This window comes from Mustela nigripes, chromosome 14, assembly GCF_022355385.1.
Source record: "Mustela nigripes isolate SB6536 chromosome 14, MUSNIG.SB6536, whole genome shotgun sequence".
In the NCBI taxonomy this organism is placed as follows: Eukaryota; Metazoa; Chordata; class Mammalia; order Carnivora; family Mustelidae; genus Mustela; species Mustela nigripes.
The window spans coordinates 13,726,614-13,746,517 of NC_081570.1; the positions used below are offsets into that span (position 1 = coordinate 13,726,614).

At 46.5% G+C, this 19,904-nt stretch overlaps 1 protein-coding gene across 1 annotated transcript in view; it reads left to right on the forward strand.

The window, feature by feature from the left end:
- The first annotated feature begins 13,052 nt into the window (after positions 1-13,052).
- MICOS10 (mitochondrial contact site and cristae organizing system subunit 10) overlaps positions 13,053-19,904 on the forward strand; it is a 30,736-nt gene continuing 23,884 nt past the window's right edge. The window contains exon 1 of the mRNA XM_059376440.1: positions 13,053-13,196. Coding sequence (XP_059232423.1) covers positions 13,133-13,196 — 64 coding nt within the window. The 5' untranslated portion in view covers positions 13,053-13,132. The remainder of the gene's footprint in view (positions 13,197-19,904) is intronic.

Genomic DNA, 19,904 nt, shown 5'->3' on the forward strand with positions numbered 1-19,904 from the left:
GTAATTTAAGGCTCAATGCTTGTCTTTATTTTTATCCTGTGTAATTCTATCTTCTATGAGAAATCCCTTCATTTTCAAGGTCTCAATACTTCCAGGTGTGTGACTTCCCAACGGGCAGGTCCAGCCCTGACCTCACTTGTGAACGCCAGTCAAATTTCAAACGGAAAACTGGACATTTTTAGTATGTGTAGATTCAAATCAATCTTCACCATGCAAGTAATGTTATACGATTCACCTATATTTTATACGTTTCCAGACATGTATTTATTCAAAGGATGAGAGGACCGCTTATGTTTAACCGTATTAACAGTCAGAGTCCAATATTTTTATTCATGGTTCAAAAGATCAGAGTCACTTAAATTTCAGAGGGAAGTTCAGCCATGAGTCAGCTTATCTTCTTCTTCTTTTTTTAAGATTTATTTATTTATTTGTCGGAGAGAGAGAGCATGAGCAGGGGGAGCGGCAGGCAGAGGAGGAAGGAGAAGCAGGCTCCCGGCTGAGCAGGAAAAGGGTTGGCCGTGGCCAGAACCATAGTCACGTGCTGTAGTGGAACGATCACAGTTTTGGAGTCGGAGAGACCTACATTCAAATTCCACGCCCTCCACTTACAAGGGCCTGCTTCCCTATCTACCGAAGGCTCAGGCCAGACGGCCATTACAGACTAAAGCAACACATGGGAGTGCTTTGCCCCCGAAGGCTGCTAAAGAGAATTCTGAGTTCCCTTTCCTTCCTTCTCCTTGCATCCCTCTCCTGCATTCAGCTTCCAGATGAAGACAGAAGTGTCTGAGCTCTCAGGATAAGTGGTCGGTATGTGAGCATCCTGCAGAGCCCAAGGGGAAGGTCAGACTGCAAGTCTCAGGGATCTACAGAGCCTTCCCCAGGCATCTATAAAGCTGGCCGAGGGAACTACAACTGTCCCCTGTTTGCATTAAAAATTCGAAGCGACAGGTACCATCCCAAGAGCATCCAAGGGGCACTTTACAGTTTACGACAGCTCAGACCTCAGACTCTCGGGAAGTAAGCTCACTCTTAACTTGTCAGATGGGCAGCGGAGGAGATCTTGTCAAACCATCCATGCACCATGATCTTGTCCAGTGACGTGGGCAGCTTGTTCAAGCTGGCGCAGGGATGAGACGGAGAGTCCCCACAAGCATCCCCAGTTGGTCTCTGGAATCCCTCCAGACCACCTCCTTGTTTTTCCGCCCTGCGATGCCTCATTCATAAGTTTCTTAGTCTTCAACTCTCTTTGTTTTGGCTTCTACAGTGAGGTTTCTACCCTCCACCCACTTCTGTGCTGGACGGTCCTCTGGGCTTGACTCTTGCTCCTGGCTCTCAATGACCACACCCATCCAAGCCATTGCTTGATCTTCGTGCTTCGATCACCCACACTGCTCCCACGGGTAAGAAGCAGCCCATCGGTCAGATCTGCTGGAGACGCCCCACCCCTCTGCAGGACCACGGGGGTCATTGATGGCCTGCCAGTTTCAAGATGGCAGAATCAGGACTTTTTTGTGCCCCCTCATTAAAAAACACCCCAAAACAGTGCAGGATATGAAAACTGAAGTATTGTTTTCAAATTAAACCAGGAGAAAACAGCAGCCCCTGTCCAATGCACAGGGATCAGGAATGTGGAAAGACCAAGGGCCGAGCACTGCGTGTAGACATCGGAGCCTCCTCACAGAAACCAGACTAGACTCTGTAGACAGAGGGTGTCTTGTGCATTTCTTTATCCTCAAGGCTTAGCATAGGATTAATCAAGCATTCAACTAATCCTCATTCAACATTTGTTGAATGAATTACATCATTTTATATATATCATATAATAGTCATCCCCAGACGAAGGCATATTTTATTGCAAGGGGAATCATTAGAAATGTTTCCTATGCCACGAACTGAAGCTGCCATCATTTCCCTTAGAGGGATGGCCCTTCCAAACCCATACGCTGAGGAAGAGACGTCTGAGCGACACCCTTGCCTTGATACTCAGCATTTCATTGCTTCAAATACTTCGAAAACCTCACCAAATCATTGCTCGGTGTTCGTCTTTTATTATTTTAACATGAACTTGGTCTCTATGGCGGTCAGGACCTGATAATTACACGCAGCCCTTTGCCATTATGAGTAAGGAACCAGGTAACAGCGCTGACATTTAATATTTAATTGTTTTTGATCAGCATTAATTAGTCACAGATGCACACCAGATTCCCATTGAATTAAATTCTCTCGGGAACAGATCGCGGGCTCAGGGATTCTAACCACATCAAAAAGTAAGTGTTCGACTTTAAAAGTTGGGCCCTAGAGACCCAGGCATCCGTGGAGAGGAAATGCCAGATGTCTCGCATTCTCCCTCTTTCGTCAGAAGTCAACCTCCTACTCGCAGCCCCGTGGAATCTAAAACCTCAGGGTTCTGCGGGGGACCGTGCCGGCTGCAGTCTCCTCTCCCTTCCTCCAGCAGTTTAAGCCTCTTCCCGGAATCATTCCCATCTGCCTGCACACGCACGTAATTTCTCCAACCCTAGAAACCTCCTGTGGACTCCACTGCTTCTCAAGCGATTGCCTCTTCTCTTTGTTCCTCTTATGAGAAACACTCCTTGAAAAGACCATGTTCACCTGACATCTCCCACCCGGCGCCTCCTCGTCTTTCTCAAACCCACAGTCTTCAATCTACCCTCCGTCCCCTTCAAGTAAACGGTCCTTGTCAATTGTAACCAAAAGAACCACCAAGGTGAGAAATCCAACAGTCGGGTCTTCACCTCCCTTCGACCAAGTGGATCATATTCTCTTTCTTGAAACAGTTTTTCATGGTCTGGCTTCCAGGACAGTTTGGGTTGGGTTTCTTCCCATCGCCCCCCGACCCCCACTGTTGTTCCTTTTGATTCTGCCGGGCTCATTCATCCTCTGCTCCCCAGCCCGAGAGCATCATGGGCTCAGCGCTTTGCTCTTCCTTTTTGCTCTGTCCACACTCATCCTTTAGGTGGTCTTAGAGAAGCACATCTACGCATTGAACTCCCCATTTTTTAGAAAAGATTTTATTGACTTGACAGGGGGGAGCACCAACCAGAAGGAAAGGGAGAAGGAGGCTCACGGAGCAGGGAGCCCGACCCGGAGCTCGATCCCAGGACCCTGGGATGATGACCTGAGGCGAAAGCAGATGCCCCAAACGTGGCATTTTTATCTCCAGCACTGACCCCTCCGCTGCTTACTCTGTGTGTCCACTTGAATGTGGACTTAGCCTGGGTGCCTTAAACATCAGAGCCTGAGGCCCAGCTCGCACTTGGGCATGCTGTATTAAAGGACTGCAAGTCCAGGGCAGAGGTGGGGGGAGGAAACGAGGCAGGGAAGGAGGTAAAGCAGACACCAGTGGGTGCGTTATCTAGCTAGCCCTGTGTTCACGAGAAAACCCAGCGAGCAGCTCCCTGCATGGGCACATCTCCAGAGAGAGGCTGGGGATGGAGGAGTGGTGTCCAGAGAGAGGCTGGGGATGGAGGAGTGGTGTCCGGAGGGACCACAGCACCTCCGGGCTGCCTCTCTGAAAGGAGGTTTATTTCTGGCCTGCAGAAGGAAGTAGAATTCGTCTGTTGGCTCCTTCTTATCTCTTGTCTCTCGACGATCAGTGTTGAGCCCTGAAGTTCAGGGTTGTGGTCCCCAGCCCTTTTGGACTCCTTCGGATGCCCGTGCTCCCAGCTCTGGTTTAGAAGTTCATCTGGGCTCAGACGTGTTTGGAGGGGCCAGAGCCTCAGTGTCGGGACATGCGGGTCGTGTGTGTGGAGAGCTGGTGCAGGTCCTGGTGCAGCAGGCAGGAGAGAGCCAGGAGAGACTGAGGCAGCCGGGCTTCGCAGGAGGCCATTTGCTGTGGTGGCCAGGTCCTTCTTTGAGGGCACAGTCAAGAGCGGGTGGGAGAATGGGGTTGGGGAAATATGGGGCAGCACATAAGTGGGTCTTCTAGGGAGCCCCAAGCTTAAGCTAGCCAGAACTGAATTCCTTCCTCTGTTGCCGCACACAAACTCCTTTCTCCTATTTTCTTTCTTTCTTTCTTTTTTTTTTTTTAAGATTTATTTGTCAGGGAGAGAGAGAACACAAAAGCACAAGCAGGGGGGAGAAGTAGAGAGACAGAGGGAGAAGCAGGCTCCCTGCTGAGCAGGGAGGGAGTCAAATGTGGGACTCCATCTCCCAACCCTGGGATCGTGACCTGAGCCGAAGGCAGACATTTGACAGACTGAGCCACCCAGGAATTCATCCCCTGTTTTCTTCTGTCTGAGCTTCAACTCCTACCTTTCTGTTTGCTCATACCCCAAATATTAACACTTAAAACTCTTTTTTCCCCCCTCAAACCTACATCCCATCCATCAACAAATCCTATCAGCTCTACCTTCAAAATATATCTGGCAGCCGACCTCTTCTCACTGCCTCCTTTCCCATCATTCTTAGATGATTGCAAGGGTCTTTCTGTTGGCTCTTGGCTTCCGCCCTTGCCTCCACATTCTGTTCTCAGCATAACCCTCAAAACCATGCTTTCCAAACACAAGTGAGATGGTCATTCCTCCCCTCAGGCCTCTAATGTCTTTCCATCTCACTCAGAGTAAAACCAGGCTTTGTGATAGCCCGCAAAGTTCTGTACCATCTGCTTCTACCACCCCTCCTGTTCGCACACTCTGTTCCAGGCACACAGTGCCTTTGTACGCTCAAGCAGAGTCCTACCCCAGGGCCTTTGTACTTGCCCTTCTCTGTGCCTACAGGACTCTCTCCCCAATATCTGTGTGGCTTGCTTCCTTGTTCCTTCAGAGTCCTTAACCTTGTGTTCCACTGCTTCTCAGCTGGAGACGGCTCCTCGGAGGATGGAGCTGAAGGATGGGAAAACAGGGGGGAAGAAATGATCCCTTCAGGAAGTTGTTGGAAAGCTCAAAGCAATGGCAAGTGTAGTTTAGCTAACAAGGAGACCTTAGGCGCGGGAGAAAGTCCCATGAAAAGGAAGAGTTGAAGGTGGAGTGGAACATTTTCAAAAGGCTTTGAATGCTAAGTAATGCAGAGAGATGTTTATTCTATAGACAAAGGCCTCCAGGGGGAATCCAAGTCAGTTCACTTGAGTTTCCATTGAAGACTGTCTTAACACCGGGATCTCTGAGTCAGAGTTTGCTCTGGTGGTCTGAACATATCCACGGAGGAAGCAAGAGAAACCAGCACTGGGAGAGGAGCAACAAAGCTGAGAAAGATACATGTTCCTAGGAGGAATTTTCCAGGCCCTTTCAGGAAGTTGATAGGAGAAAGTAGTCTTCCCAGAGGCAGTGTTGGAGAGCTTATACGTCCCATGAGGTGGCCACTGGGGGATTGGAAATGGGATTTCAAAACCAACCCAACAGGAAGAAAAGGGGAATCTTGGTGTTCTCTTCTGGTGCTCTCCGGTCAGGCCTCCCTGACTCCATCACTGGGCTCTCTGGATGCCCATGTTGCGAGGTCGAAGAGGTCAGCGACCGTGGGCGCCACTGCCCTCTGCTGGAGGGACTGAGCTCCTCCCCCAAGCCTGTATCGAGATCAGGGTCAATGGTTAACCTTCTTTGGATCAGGAGTCCCTTTGACCATAGGAAGCAAGCTATGGACTCCAAGATAGGCACTCATACATAAAGTTGCAAGGATTTGTGGAAAGATCCTCTGAAACCCATCCACCAACCTTCCACATAAAGGTATGACTTTACTTTTTCTTATTTATGTATTTATTTATTTAGATTTCTATTATTAAATCAAAGTATAGTTGACACACAATGTTACATTAGTTTCGGGTGTACAACATAGTGATTTGATAAGTCTACACCTCATGCTCTATGGTTCCGGTAAGGGTACCTGCCATCTGTCACCACACAAGGTCATTATAATAGCACTGACTGCATTCCCTATGCTGTGTGTTTTTGTTGTTGTTGTTTTGTTTTTATCCCTGGGATTTACTCATTGCATAACTGGAAATCTGCATCTCCTACCCTGCTTTACCCAATTGCCCATCGCCCCTTCTGGCAACCACCCATTTGTTCTCTGTGTTTTTGGGTGTGTTTCTGCTTTTTCGTTCATTTGTTCACTTGTTTTGGTTTTTCTTGGTTCCGCACATAAATGAAATCATATGGTGTCTGTCTTCGACTTATTTCATTTAGTGGAACACCCATTAGTTCCATCTACGTTGCTGCAAATGACAAGATCGCATTCTTTTTTATAGCTGAGTAATATTCCATAGTATATAGACATTGCATCTTGTTTATTCGTTCATCTATGGGTGGGACACTTGAACTGGTGCCATGTCTTGGCTATTGTATCTGATGCTGCAATAAACATAACAGTGTATGTATGTTTTCCAATTAGTGTTTTCATGATCTCTGGGTAAAGACCCAGTAGTGAAATTACTGGATCATATGGTAATTCCATCTTTAATTTTTTAAAAATATTTTATTTATTTATTAGAGAGGGGGAGAAGGTCAGAGGGAGAAGCAAACTCCTCATAGAGCTGGGAGCCCAATGCAGAACACATGCTGGGATCATGACCTGAGCTGAAGGCAGTCGCCCAACCAACTGAGCCACCCAGGTGCCCAATTTTTTGAGGAACTTCCATACTGTTTTCCACAACAGCTACACTAACTTATTCCCATAAAGGTGTAACTTGCAAACCAGAAAGACCTAAGTGCCAGTGGGCTAAGATGCCCACCTATTTGGCTGTGAGACAGGAGAGAAATAAAAAAGAGCGTACCCAGCCCATTTTCTGCCAAGAATGCCTTTTCCCGTCTTTGGATCCTATACTCAGAAATATTTTCCCTACCAAACAAGTTGCATTGATAAGAACCCCCCAAATTTTTTTTTAAGATTTTTATTTATTTATTTGACACAGAGAGAGAGAGAGAGATCACAAGTTAGCAGAGAGGCAGTCAGCGGGGGTGGAGAAGCAGGCTCCCCGCTGAGCAGAGAGCCTGATGCGGGGCTCGATCCCAGGACCCTGAAATCATGACTTGAGCTGAAGGCAGAGGCTTTAACCCACTGAGCCACCCAGGCGCCCCAAGAAATCCCCAAATTTTTTGTTAACAAAACCGAACAGGCAAGTGATAGCTGGTAATCTCATTATGGCCGAGTTCATACAATCCAGGCAAAAAATCAAAGCTGACATGACGTTCAGTTGGCCCAGGGAGCTGTCCTATGGACCAAATACATGGCTTTGGTTGGACTTTGAAATATTAACACTCAATTATAATGATTACAGTGCATTTGTCTCAGTGATTACAGTGAATTTGTCTCAAACTCACGCTCATGCTCTCTCACAAATCTGTTTCTGTGCCCCTTCAATGTGGCTTCAAATGCAGGTAAATGCACCTACCAGTGTGTCTTTCCAAGCATTCCCATAGACTCAAACTCTCTCTGAGGTCAATTCAAACACATACTGACCACAGAGCTACACTCAAGTCTGCTCTGGTGGTTACTCTTAAACTGTGTCCCTCCCTGGCCTCCAGCCTCCAAAAAAACAAAAACCAACCTCATTCCTGCTTCTCATTCATTCTTCCAAGAAATATTAAATGCCTTCCATGTTATCAGACACTGTGCAAAGCACTAGGGGTGTAATGACAATGAGACATACAAAGTCCCTGCTTTCATGATACTTGAGCTCTGGCGGGAGAAACAGGACAGGGGAGGGGCTGGGGAGGACAGGAGAGGAGTAAATACACAAGAATGTGATTGCAATTTTTGATATGCACTAGGAAGGAAACAAAGAGGGTGGTGGGCAGATAGAGAACAGGGGCAGAGCGGGGATCTGCCGTGGATTTAGCAGCCAGGGTCCCAGTAGGAAACACAGGGTACACCCAAAGGGGGACGTGGAGAGTTTAATAAGTTACGTATTAGTAACAGTGGGAGGCATTGCCTGCATTATGTCTGCAGTACTGTGCAGCCTGGGTGGCTTAAAGTAACAGCATGTTATTCTCGGTGCTGGAGGCTAGACGGCCAAAATCAAGGTGTCTGCAGGGTCAGTTTCTTCGTGGAGGCTCAGAGGGAGAATGCGTTTCACGCCTCTCTCCCAGTTTCTGGTGCTTGCCGGGAGACCTTGGCTTCCCTTGGCTTGTTGCCAGGTATCTCTAGTCTCTGCCATCATCATCCCCCAGCTAACTCCCCCTGCATCTGCCTGCCTCTGTATAAGGACACCAGTCATTTTGGATTTAGGGTTCCCCTTATTCCAGTATGATTTAATCTTAACTAATACTATCTGCCATGACCCTATTTCCAAGTAAGTTCACATTCTGAGGTTCCAGGAAGGATGTGAATTGGGGAGGACTATTCAACCCAGTGTACCTGCTTTTTTTTGTAAAGCATTAATTTTGCACTGTCTTCATCATCTTCTTTTTCAGGGACACTTTCATTCCACTCAGATCTCCTACTCCTGCCATATTATGGATTCAGAACATATGATCGAGTAGTATCAACACTTGAGAAGTGAGGGTTATCTTAATGAGATGCCATGACACACCGATCACATTGGCAACAATTTTAGAGTGTAATTAAAAATCAACTGTTGGGGGGCGCCTGGGTGGCTCAATGGGTTAAAGCCTCTGCCTTCAGTTCAGGTCATGATCCCGGGGTCCTGGGATCAAGCGCCCCAGGGTCCTGGGATCGAGCCCCGTATCAGGCTCTCTGCTCAGCAGGGAACCTGCTTCCCTTCCTCTCTCTCTGCCTGCCTCTCTGCCTACTTGTGATCACTGTCTGTCAAATAAATAAAGTATTTTAAAAAATAAAAATAAAAGTCAACTGTTGGGGAGGATGGGGAATAACAGGCATGTTCATACACTGCTGGTGAGGATGTAAACTGGTGTAATCACTTTAGGATAAAGTTGTATCTAGTAAAGCTGAAGATGAGCATTCCTATTGTCCTCCTTAGTTACAGATGCTATAAAAATGTATGCCAGTGTGCATCAGAATACATGTACAAGAATGAGAAGCCTTGTGGGTAATAAGTCCCAAATGGAAACAACTCAAATATCCATGGACAATAGAATAAGTAAACACATTATGGCTAGAATATAATGGAGTACTGTATAGCAATGAAACCAGGACAAATTATACACCCAACACAGGTGAGTCGTAAAGCATAATAATGAACAAAAGAAGTCAAGTATCATAAATAGAGACAGTACGATTCCATTTATATAAAGTTTGAAAGCAGCAAAATTAAGCCATATTATTTAAGGATCTGTGCTCAGGCAACAACGCTTAAAGAAAAGCAAGGAAATGAGTCACATGAAAGTCAGGATAGTGGTTATACTTGCAGGGAAGGAAAGGATGTGATTGGACAAAGGACTCACCCAAGCTTGGGCTTCCGAGATGCTAGCTATTTTCATTTTACACCAATTTATTTGTTACACTGTATTTAGACTTTTAGCACTTTTTTGTACTCTTGTTAACACATACATATGTAAAATGTGGGACCAGCATGTGGGCTTTAGAACCAGACAAAGAAGCTACTTAGTAGCTGTTCAACTCTGGATACACAGCTCAAGAGGTGCAACCATCTAAGACCCTCTGGGGGAAAGGAGATAGGAAGCAAAATAATGTATATCTCCTTTTAAGAAAGGAATTCACTTTTAATTGAAGGGAAATGGAAGAAGAAAAAAAAAACCCCAAACCTCCTGGAATCTAAAAGACCTTTATTTGTGCAGGTGCTGTGCTATAAAATATTCTAATCTGCGTTGTTAATGAAGCTGGATTTACAGCCTAGTAAACTAAACAAAGAGCTTATGTTTAACTGAGTAACCAGTTGAGGGTGACATCTTGACTCCTTAAGTGACAGTTTTCACTCTTTCATTTTTCTTCTGTTCAGTGTGAAAAGATGCCAGCTCGTTTGCTGTGAAACTGCTTTATTACAGGACTCTGTCTTTACCCACTTGAAGTGCAAACTTCATCTTTGTGAAACTTGTTCCATACAGTTGAGAGAAGTCCCAGCCACAGTAACAGTGACTTACACAAAGAGATCCAATTAGGAACCAAGCGCTACTTCAGGCAGTTTGGAGCTATGCAAACATTTTGACATGACATTGTTAACCTTTGAAGACTTCCTTACTCTGTGTTTGTGACACAAGAAGACATTCATCTTGTATTTTCCCTGCTTCGGCCCTGGAGTCTCTGTCATGTTCCTAAGGAGTCCTTGTATTTAGAAGCCAAGAGCCAGGCTTGCATATTGCTACTGATGGGTCATTGCTTTTCTTTCTTCTTTTGTTGTTTTCTTTTCTTCTCTTTGTCCATTCCTTCCTTCTTCCTTCCTTTCTCTCTCTCTCTTCCTTTCCTTCCTTCCTTCCTTCCTTCTTCCTTTCTTTCATTTTTAAGTGGATTCCATGCCCAGTGTGGAGCCCAACATTGGGCTTGAGCTCACAACCCTGAGATCAAGACCTGGGCTGAGATCAAGAGTTGGACTCTTAACCAGCTGAGCCCCCAGGTGCCTGGTGTCATTGTTTTAGACCTTTTCCTACACAGGATCAGGACATATGCACGCATATATTTGTATTTACCTCTGTTTTATTAAATATCATGAGTTCATACCAATACATTCAATTCCAATCCAAAAGCAAAGAGGTCTTGCAAGGGTTCCCCCATTCCATGTTTGTAAATCCCTTCTCCAGCACTGGGAAATCTGTTTCTAAACATTTCAAATGTTTACTAAGTTTACAATGAAAGTATTGCTGTTTTTTAATGTCTATGCTCCACACTTGTATTGGTCTTTGTTCTCCAAGAGCCATGAAAACACAGAGTTTTCATTTCTTTTATTCAACCAACACGTATTTATCTAGCAAACATTATGTGTCACATAATGTTGTAGCAGTGGGGATATAGCAGTGAACAAAGGAAAGGGACAGAGAGAAAACTAGATACAAGCCTAGGAAATGACAAAGCTGGGATCTAAACCCAGACAGCCTGACTCCAGAATTTATTCTATACCATCTGCCTCTGATTGCTTTTGTAAGTTGCTCTCTGCCGTCTACAAAAGTTTACAACTCTCTCGAATCCAATAAAAATGCCTCTGTCAGTTTCTAATTCTACACAATGCAGAGCCTTGTGCATCTTCCATACGACTTCTCTGAGACTCAGTTTCCAAATTTGTGAAAGTGAAGATACTAATTTTAATCTGCTGTGAGGATAAATGGAATTATATGAGATGCCTGATGCTATTTGTGACACATCATAGGTATTTAGTGAAGTTAGTTTTTTTCCTTTTTCAACACAAATGCTATATTATACACCACCCCTAGAACAGCGTTTTTTGTTTTTTGTTTTTTAAAGTTGGCTCCATACCCAACATGGGTCTTGAACCCATGACCCTGAGATCAAGAGGCTCAGGCTTTACTGACAGAGCCGGTCAGGTGCTCTGAGAGAATTTTTCTCTCTAATTCATCCAATCAATCATTATTTATTCATTCACCCATTCTTACATCCATTCAAAAAGGCATTTATTGAGAATCTAATATATACCAGGCTCTCTGCTCGTCATTCAGGATACAAAAATGGCACGGACCTCATTCTCACAGAGCTCCCAGTCACATCCAAGAGATACACAAAGAATTAGAATATAATCTGATAATGTAACTCAGACGAGAGCTAGAAGAAGGGTGGTCATGGACGGAAGCCTTCCTGAAGGAAGGGGCTCTGTCATGGCAAGAACTGGTCCGGCAGTTCTACTGTTAAAGTTGCCAAAAATAAATGAATAAATTAATGGGTCAATGAATTCAGTTCAGTTCAACAAGTACTTCATAGAAGATCCATCCTACTGTCCAAGGCATTGCACTCTGAATAGGGAGTGTGCGGATGAAGGGGAATGAGCTTCTAGTTTTACTGGCAGATACAATCATCTGTAAAGAGATGTTCTAATAGAATGTGGAGAATTCTATGGGGTACCCAAGATACTTGGAAAATAAGAAGATAGAGGGATCTCTACGCTCTATTAGTGGATGAAGAGGGGGCTCTAAGATCCAAGAATGAACTCTGAGTCTTGGATATATATGGAATGTCATTGACAACTTTTTTTTTTTTTTTAAGATTTTATGTATTTGACAGATAGAGATCACAAGTAGGCAGAGAGGCAGGCAGAGAGAGAGGAGGAAGCAGGCTCCCCACTGAGCAGAGAGCCCGATGTGAGGCTGGATCCCAGAACCCCGAGCAGAAGGCAGAGGCTTTAACCCACTGAGCCACCCAGGTGCCCCTCACTGACAGCTTCTAATCAGGATTAATAGGGTCAAATTTGTGTTTGTTGGTAGCATGGGGAAGGCAAACGGGGAAGGAGGGCTAAAATCAACGCCACCAGCAAGGAAGTTGGATTATGAACACGAGGCTTGAGCTAGACGTTTGAGCTGGAGATAGGATTTGAAAGCGGTTGCCATCACTCAGGGAGAGTATGCAGAGGGAAAAGGGGATGGGAAGGGGGGGGGGGGGACTCCTTGGAACCCACACCTTTTAAGCAGCTGGCGGAGAAAAAGCAACCCGGGAAGGACACCGAAAGATTAGAGTCGGGAGCAGCACTAGGAAAGTCTGTGTCCTGGAGATCGGATGAATAAAGAGAAAGCGGAGACACGGGGGACCAGGAAGGAGGGCGCAGCTGTGCCCAGCGCCGTGTAGAGGTTCCAAAGCATCCCTTTCTCTCTGGCCTAGGTGACCTTTGTCAGAGCAGTTTCCCAGGTCGCGGCGCAGGCGGGAGTCCCACTGCACTAAAGGAGCCAATGAGGGAGGAGAAACAGTCCAGTGAGTGCAGGAATGAATAAAGCAACGCTGTGCCCTCACTTTCCCTGGGACTTTCCAGGGCCAACGCCGGGAGCTGGTGCGGAGGAAGGGCCTTCCCGACAGAGCTCTGGGTGCCGCCCGGGAAGCCTGTCAGCCTCGCAGCCTTCAGGTAGGCGCGGCTCCAAGGTCAGGGTCACCTCGGGCCTCCGGGCAACCCGTCACCCGGACAACCAACTGAAGGAAAAAAAAAAAAACCCACAAACCGGAAAGGGCGAAAGCATTCAGATCATCTCGCGATATCTGTCAGGCCGGCGCCGGCCTTCCGGGCCTGGGCCCCGCGGCCGGCTCTCGCGAGACTTCCCTGCAGTTGGAGCGCGGGGCCCGACCTTAAGGAAAGCGGGAGCTGCGGGTGGGGAACATGTCGGATTCAGAGCTCGGCAGGAAGTGGGACCGGTGCATGGCGGACGCCGTGGTGAAGATAGGTAAGGGGCCTCACGCCCCTGGCAGGCCCCGCCGGGAGCCGAGCGGCCCGCTTCAGGTCCCGCTGACCAGGCCGGCGGAAGGGAAGCTCTGGGGGAGGTCAGGCCGACCGCTCTGATCCAGCCCCTCGGGCCGGGGCGAGCTGACCGAGCCGGGCGGGAGACCACTCGGGCGGCGGAGGGACGCGGCCGGAGGAGCCTGGGCCCCCGCGGGAGGCGGGAGGGGAGGGGAGGAGTCGCAGCTCCGGGGGCGAGGGGTTGGGGGGCAGTCGGGCTGGCAGGTGGCCGGAGAGGTGCAGAGCTCCTCGAGTAGAAAGAAAGCGGTCTGCCGAGCGCAACCTCGTGCCAGAGGCTGGACATTCTCCTCCCCGGTGCCACATTCCCAGCACGGGGCGTGGAGCCCGGTCCGGGGTCACAGAGCTCGCCGGCTGAAACAAGTGCCTTCTAAAGAAGGTCATGGGGAGCGTTTTATAGACACGGCCAGGCCCTAACGAGCGTCGCTGTCCTTCCGGAGTCGTAACCCGGTTTATTGGCAGCAGAGTCGTCTGCGGCCTGAAATTGGAGACCTCGTCATCTGGAGGGAGAATTGCCCTGGGAAGTAAGGGACTGGACACCTTTTGGTCCCGGGTGTAACTCCGCGGAGCCTTGTCACACGTGCTCAGTGACGACGCGGATTATGAAGTCACTGGATGGAGGGGAGGGGAAAGATGGGAGTTCCCTTCTGGAGCGCGTACTAAGTGCCAGACACTGTGGTAGGTGTGCGAGTCTCAGTACATTTATCTCACACAGGTCGTGAAATCGCGAGTCAGTGGACGGTTTTGTCCAGGGTCCAAGAAGTGACCAAGTTGCTCAGAAATGGCAAAGTTGGAAGTGTAACTCAGGTTTTCTGTTTTCGAGTCCCATGCTTTTTCTTTGATACTAATTCTTACCAAATTTGATGTTTTTTTTTTTTTTTTAATGGAAAACTTGAGTATTTAAGGGGATTTAGGATTGTGTCCGTTGAATGACGGTGTTGGTAAGCGCGGTGAGAGCAGAGATTTCTGGTTGTAGTCACTGCTGTTGCCCAGACCCTTTCTGGGTTTGCTTGTGCTTAATAAAAATTGTCGAGAAGGAGTTAGTAAGAGGAGTACGTACTTGATCCCAGCTGTCGCTTCACCTTTGAATTCACTTACCAGCTGTGTGATTGGGGGCAAGTTGTTGAGCCCCTCTGTCCCTCTGTTTCCTCATTTGTAAATTGACAACAGCAATTATTATCTCACAGAGTTGTTAGGATTACAAGTTTAAGTAAAGGCTTGGGTATGAATCACTTATTAAGAATGGGGATGCCCGGGTGGCTCAGTTGGTTGGCCAACTGCCTTCGGCCCAGGTCATGATCCCGGAGTCCTGGGATCGAGTCTCACATCCGGCTCCGGGCTCCATGGGGAGTCTGCTTCTCCCTCTGACCTCCTCCTCGCTCATGCTCTCTCTCTCAAATAAATAAGTAAATAAATAAATAAATAAAAGAATGGGTTATTCTGTCAGTGAGCCAAGAAATACAGTTTTTGCTATTGTGAACAGTTCACGTTTAGGAGAGATTTAACATGTGGCTCTTAAATGACCACACTAAGTACTAAGCAATACAATGACAGTAGGTACAGGAGTGGGAGGCAGACCGCTCAGTTTGACGTCATCCCTCTGGCTCTTCACCCTGGTCCCCATCCCCACTAGCTTTGTGGCTATGGGTCGGCTGTCTTCTGCCACTATGAAATGGGGATAAAAAGATTAACTAAAAGAATTAGGAAGATTGAAGGATAGTAAAATACACAGGAAACTGAGCGCAGTGCCTGGCCCTTACAGAGGCAGCAGATATGGTCATAATAATTGTTGATATTAATATTGTGTCACTGAGGATCACCTGAGGGAGTGAGCGGCATGGCTGTCATTTGTGAGTGGGACATTGGTGGGGGAAGGGTGTACACAAGGGAAATAATTCAGTGAGACGCAGTGATTCATGATTACCGATAAGACTTGAAATGAGCGCTTCAGGCTCCTTGCGTTGTAGAGCTGTTATGAACCCAGTCAGTTTGGTGATGGGCTGAGGTCATCCAGTGAGACTTTGCAAGGAAAATGGGCCTTCATCCGACCATTGGAGAATGACTTGGACTTGGATAGTCAGGGAGCGTGGGAAAACTGGAACAGAGGCCCAGCCCTGTTGAAGCATGGAGAGGTTAAGAAGCTAGCCATGGAGGAGCGGGGGTGAGAACCCAGGCATTCTAAATCCAGTACCCCTGCTCCTGAAGAAGGCTGGTTTGGGTGGAGTCAGAATTGTGAAATGTCTTAGAGAAATTCCACTTTATCTTAACGGCTCCTGATTTGCTTTTGGCTTTTTCACATGCGTGGTGCGGATTCAACACAGCTGCCCTAAACACCTCTTACTTTCTGCTTCTTGGGCTCATTAGTTCTAAACTAGTGGAGAATCATGGGATGGTTTTAAGCAACAAATACTTACTGAATTCTGGGCCAGTCTGTGGGCAAATAGAGAAGCAGAAGGCATTTCACTTCCCTCAACAGGGAATTGGTGTGATATAAATGGAATTTTGGTATGATTGTTCTGGCAGTGTTTTATACAGAACAGGTCAGGAGTTGAGGAGGCCAGCGGTGCTGTGGATTTGAAGTGGTGAAAGTCTGCTCTGTTAGACCAGAGAGGAATGGGTGTATTGAAGAAACGTTCAACTTTGTTCCCCATTTATAAAATGGAGATAGAAATTCTCACCTCCTAGGCTAGAACAGTGCCAAGTTCATAGTAGGAACTCAGTAAATGCTATTTTCTTCATCTTTCTCTCCAACTGGTTAACTTTGCCTCATTCTTTTTCTTACAAAGAAGACTCCAAGGTTAGAATGTGGTTAAGGGGTGATCCGCTGATGGGAACTTGGACATAAAACAACTCGATGGGGCGCCTGGGTGGCTCAGTGGGTTGAAGCCTCTGCCTCCGGCTCAGGTCTTGATCCCAGGGTCCTGGGATCGAACCCCGTATCGGGTTCTCTGCTTAGCAAGGAGCCTGCTTCCTCCTCTCTCTCTCTGCCTGCCTCTCTGCCTACTTGTGATCTCTCTGTCAAATAAATAAATAAATCTTAAAAAAACACACACAAAAAACAAACAAAAAACACCTCATTTACACAAAGTAAGGAAGGACTAGAAACTGATCATGGGGGATGACAGAAGACCAGTGAGAACAGCGATCATGATTTTGGTCACTTTTCTACTTACATGATTGAGTTGTTTGAGAATGATAATGAAGCTGAGTAGGGAGTTTTAATTTTGTGGGAGAAGCTGAGTTCAGATTTGGAGGGTGTCGTCCCTTTAGTAGTGGACTTAGAGAAAGGGCATAAGAGTGAGGAAGCACAGAAGGGATACTCGGGGAGCCTTTAGTCTGAGAGTCTTGGAGACGGTGGAGATGAGCACACTATAGTGAGCAGATTGGTTCCTTGTCCCGTTGGCAGTGATGTGAGACCCTTCAAACCTCCTTGGCTGCTTGTTGCCTGGTCCTTCAGGATGGAGGTGGACACTCACAATGGCTGCCTGCCAGAAGTAGATGGGAGGTTTTGTAGAAGATACAGGCTTTCAGCTACATATTGGGAATTTCAGACTCTGGCTTGACAAGAGACTGAAGGGAATCCAAGGTGAATGGACAGCTCCCTTTGTGAGGGCTTCTCTGTGATTGGCTGCCTTAAACCTGAAGGGTTTTTGTTCTTTTCCCACTGGTTTGCTGAAAAATGACTTTTCACTGCTCATGTTTAGCCTAGATGTAGTACAGCTGAGTTAAAGAACATATAAGCTTGTACTTAGACGGTAGTTCTTTAGAAAAAACTGCTCTTCGCGGATCTCTTACTCCGAAGCTGGAGCAATGTTTCAAGAGAAAATTCTGTGATTTCATCCTGTGGGAAGAGCTACATTGATTCACAAATACCTTTTCCCTGCCCTTCGCCGTCATAAGAAAAGCAGTTTTATTTCCCTCGTTAATTTTGGTTTTAAGATACTACTTGTGTATAATAGGAGTGTGATAGGATAGGTGGTTTCTAATATGGCTTGACCTAATATATTGAGCCCACGAATCAAGCAAAACAAAACACATGCCTCCCTGTAATAGACACAGTAGGCCATTGTTCCTTACACATCTGTTCTTTCAGCTCCTGTGCCTTTCTTTTCCTTTCTCCCCCTCACATTTTTACCCTTCTCTTTGGCCTGTGTTCTTATTCCTGCCACTTATATGCCTTGCCTAGCTCCTCCATAAAGCTTGAGCTTAATGTATTTTTTTAAGTGAATTTGTTAGCATTGAATAAGTTCCTAGGTGTCCTGTTTATTCTCCATCACATCACTAATTTTTCTTAATAGCGCATGGCACCATCTGAAATTTGTGATTTTTTTTCTTTACTTGATTGTCCATCCTTGCTAGAATATGAACTCATGAGGCCCAGAGACATTTTTGTTCCCTGTTGATCGCATAACCCCTGACACCGAGAAGGCATACAATAATTACTGTTAGAAAGACGTGAATTGCTGAGAATTTTGCAGACTACATTCTGTGCCTATATTTGTATTAACTGAATGAATTACCTTTTAAGTTAAAAAGTCAAGTCAGGTAGATTTCAGGTGAATTTTTGCTAGTTCACATGTTTGACTCTGTGTCCCTGTAATTTAGGGGCTTTTTACCAACTCTTTATTTCATCTGGGGATGTAAATTATTGTCAGTAGATCTTCATAACAAAGTAGTAGTAGAAATGTTTGGGAGTAGTCAGCTAAGAAACATGAACCAGAGAACACTTTTGTATTTAAACAAGTAGAGGGTGATGTTGGTTTCAGTGGTAGTGCCAAGGCCTTATTGCAGGAAATTAAAAAAGGAGTGAAGATTACATTTTATGAATGGCATGTCCCGTTAGTTTTTATGTGAATGCGTCATTAATCGTTTTTTGCTAATTTTATGGATTTACTTTTAAGTTTTATCAGATTTATTGAATGCTCTGGTTTTCCTTCTGCCCTCAGTTCACAGACTGTGCCGGCTGTTTTCCTTGTACATACCGAGTAATTTGTGTGTACCCACATGAATAAATCATACCTTCTTGTTAATGAGGTTAGAAGGCAAGATATCTTGCCAAAATTGAAGGCTTAAAAGCCCTGGGACAGAGCTGGTACCCTCAGCTTGTGCTTGTTTCTCTGGATTGGCTTGGTGGTTCTATCTGTTTTTTGTTTCCCCAGGAAAACATGATTCCAGGAGATGAGAAAAACCCAGCTATAAGACTTCAGGAGGTGCTTCCCTGTGATCTGAGAATTTCTAAGCCCTGTAAGCGTGGGTCATGGAAGCACTGCCATTGTCCTCAGAGCCTTGTTATAACTCTCTCTTGAATGCTGGAGGTCCAGCTGGCTGGCTGTGACCTCATGACCAAGTCGATGTCTGCGTGATAGTGGCCGGGCCTCAGAGTTGCAGATTTGCCCAAGGAGGCTTGGAGGAAAATCTGATCCCAGTACTTCCTGAATTCATGCGGAGGTCCTGGGTTTCCTAATGTGACTTGCAAAGTTGTACTATGGACTGTGTCCCTTTTTCCCGCATTTCTCTTCCACTGAGAGGCCAGAGGCCAGAATATCTAGTCTTACTAACTTGTGAATTGGCCAGGAGATCAGAAGGAAAGGAGATGTCATGGTTGGGGCAGGGATGTCCGAGGCTGTGGTGCCTTCCTGGAAAAGGCTGTCTCTGCAAGGCAGGTATATTCAGCACAGCAGGGTTTTCATTTTCTTGGTAACGAGGAAAAGTGCAAGCCTGGGACATTGGGAAACAGACCTGGAGTGTGTTGCGTTCAGTGGACTCTGGGGCATTCACAGTCCTTTCCTTTTTTTCCCCTGGCTCCGTTGGTAGTGTGTGTCTTTTGATCCCAGGATCATGAGTTTAAGCCCCACATTGGGCACAGAGTTTATAAGAAAGAAGGGAAGAGGGGCACCTGGGTGGCTCCGTGGGTTAAGCCTCTGCCTTGGGCTTGGGTCATGATCTCAGGGTCCTGGGATCGAGCCCTGCATCGGGCTCTCTGCTCAGTGGGAACCTCTCTCTCTTTGCCTGCTTCTGCCTACTTGTGATCTCTGTCAAATAAATAAAACAGATCTTTAAAAAAAAGAAAGGAAGAAAGGGAGGGAGGGAGGAAGGAAAGAATAGAAAGAAAGGGAGAGAGAAAGAAGTTCCTCTTTGTGCCTCAGTTTCCTTATCTATGGAATGGTAGTATCTTTCTCAGGGGGTTGTTACAAGTAAGGATAAAATGAGATATTTTTTATAGAGCAGTTAGGGCATTACCTGTACTTGATAAATATTAGCTGCAGGCATGTGAATGAAAGCTGGCAGTCATAAGTTAAAATATTTACCACATTTGCTTTCATCTTGTAGGTAGTATGGAAGCCTGGGGGGTGCGGGGCACAGATGGTCAGTAGCAGCCTTACTCTGGAAGGGCTTACCTTCTGGAGGAATGTGCAAAGAAGGTGATGACCTTGGAGAGTGTGTAGGCATGTAGTAGGGGACCAGGTGGAGGACTGCATTCAGGGCCTTGGAAGCTGTGCAAGCGTCGTCCCAGAGGACCGAGAGGCTCTGGCTTCTGCTGGAAATGATGACAGCGGCAGCCATTTGTCCAGCACTTAGCGCGAGCTGGCAGACCCTGGCATTTCCGTTTTACTTCCATGACCACACTTAAGCCTGA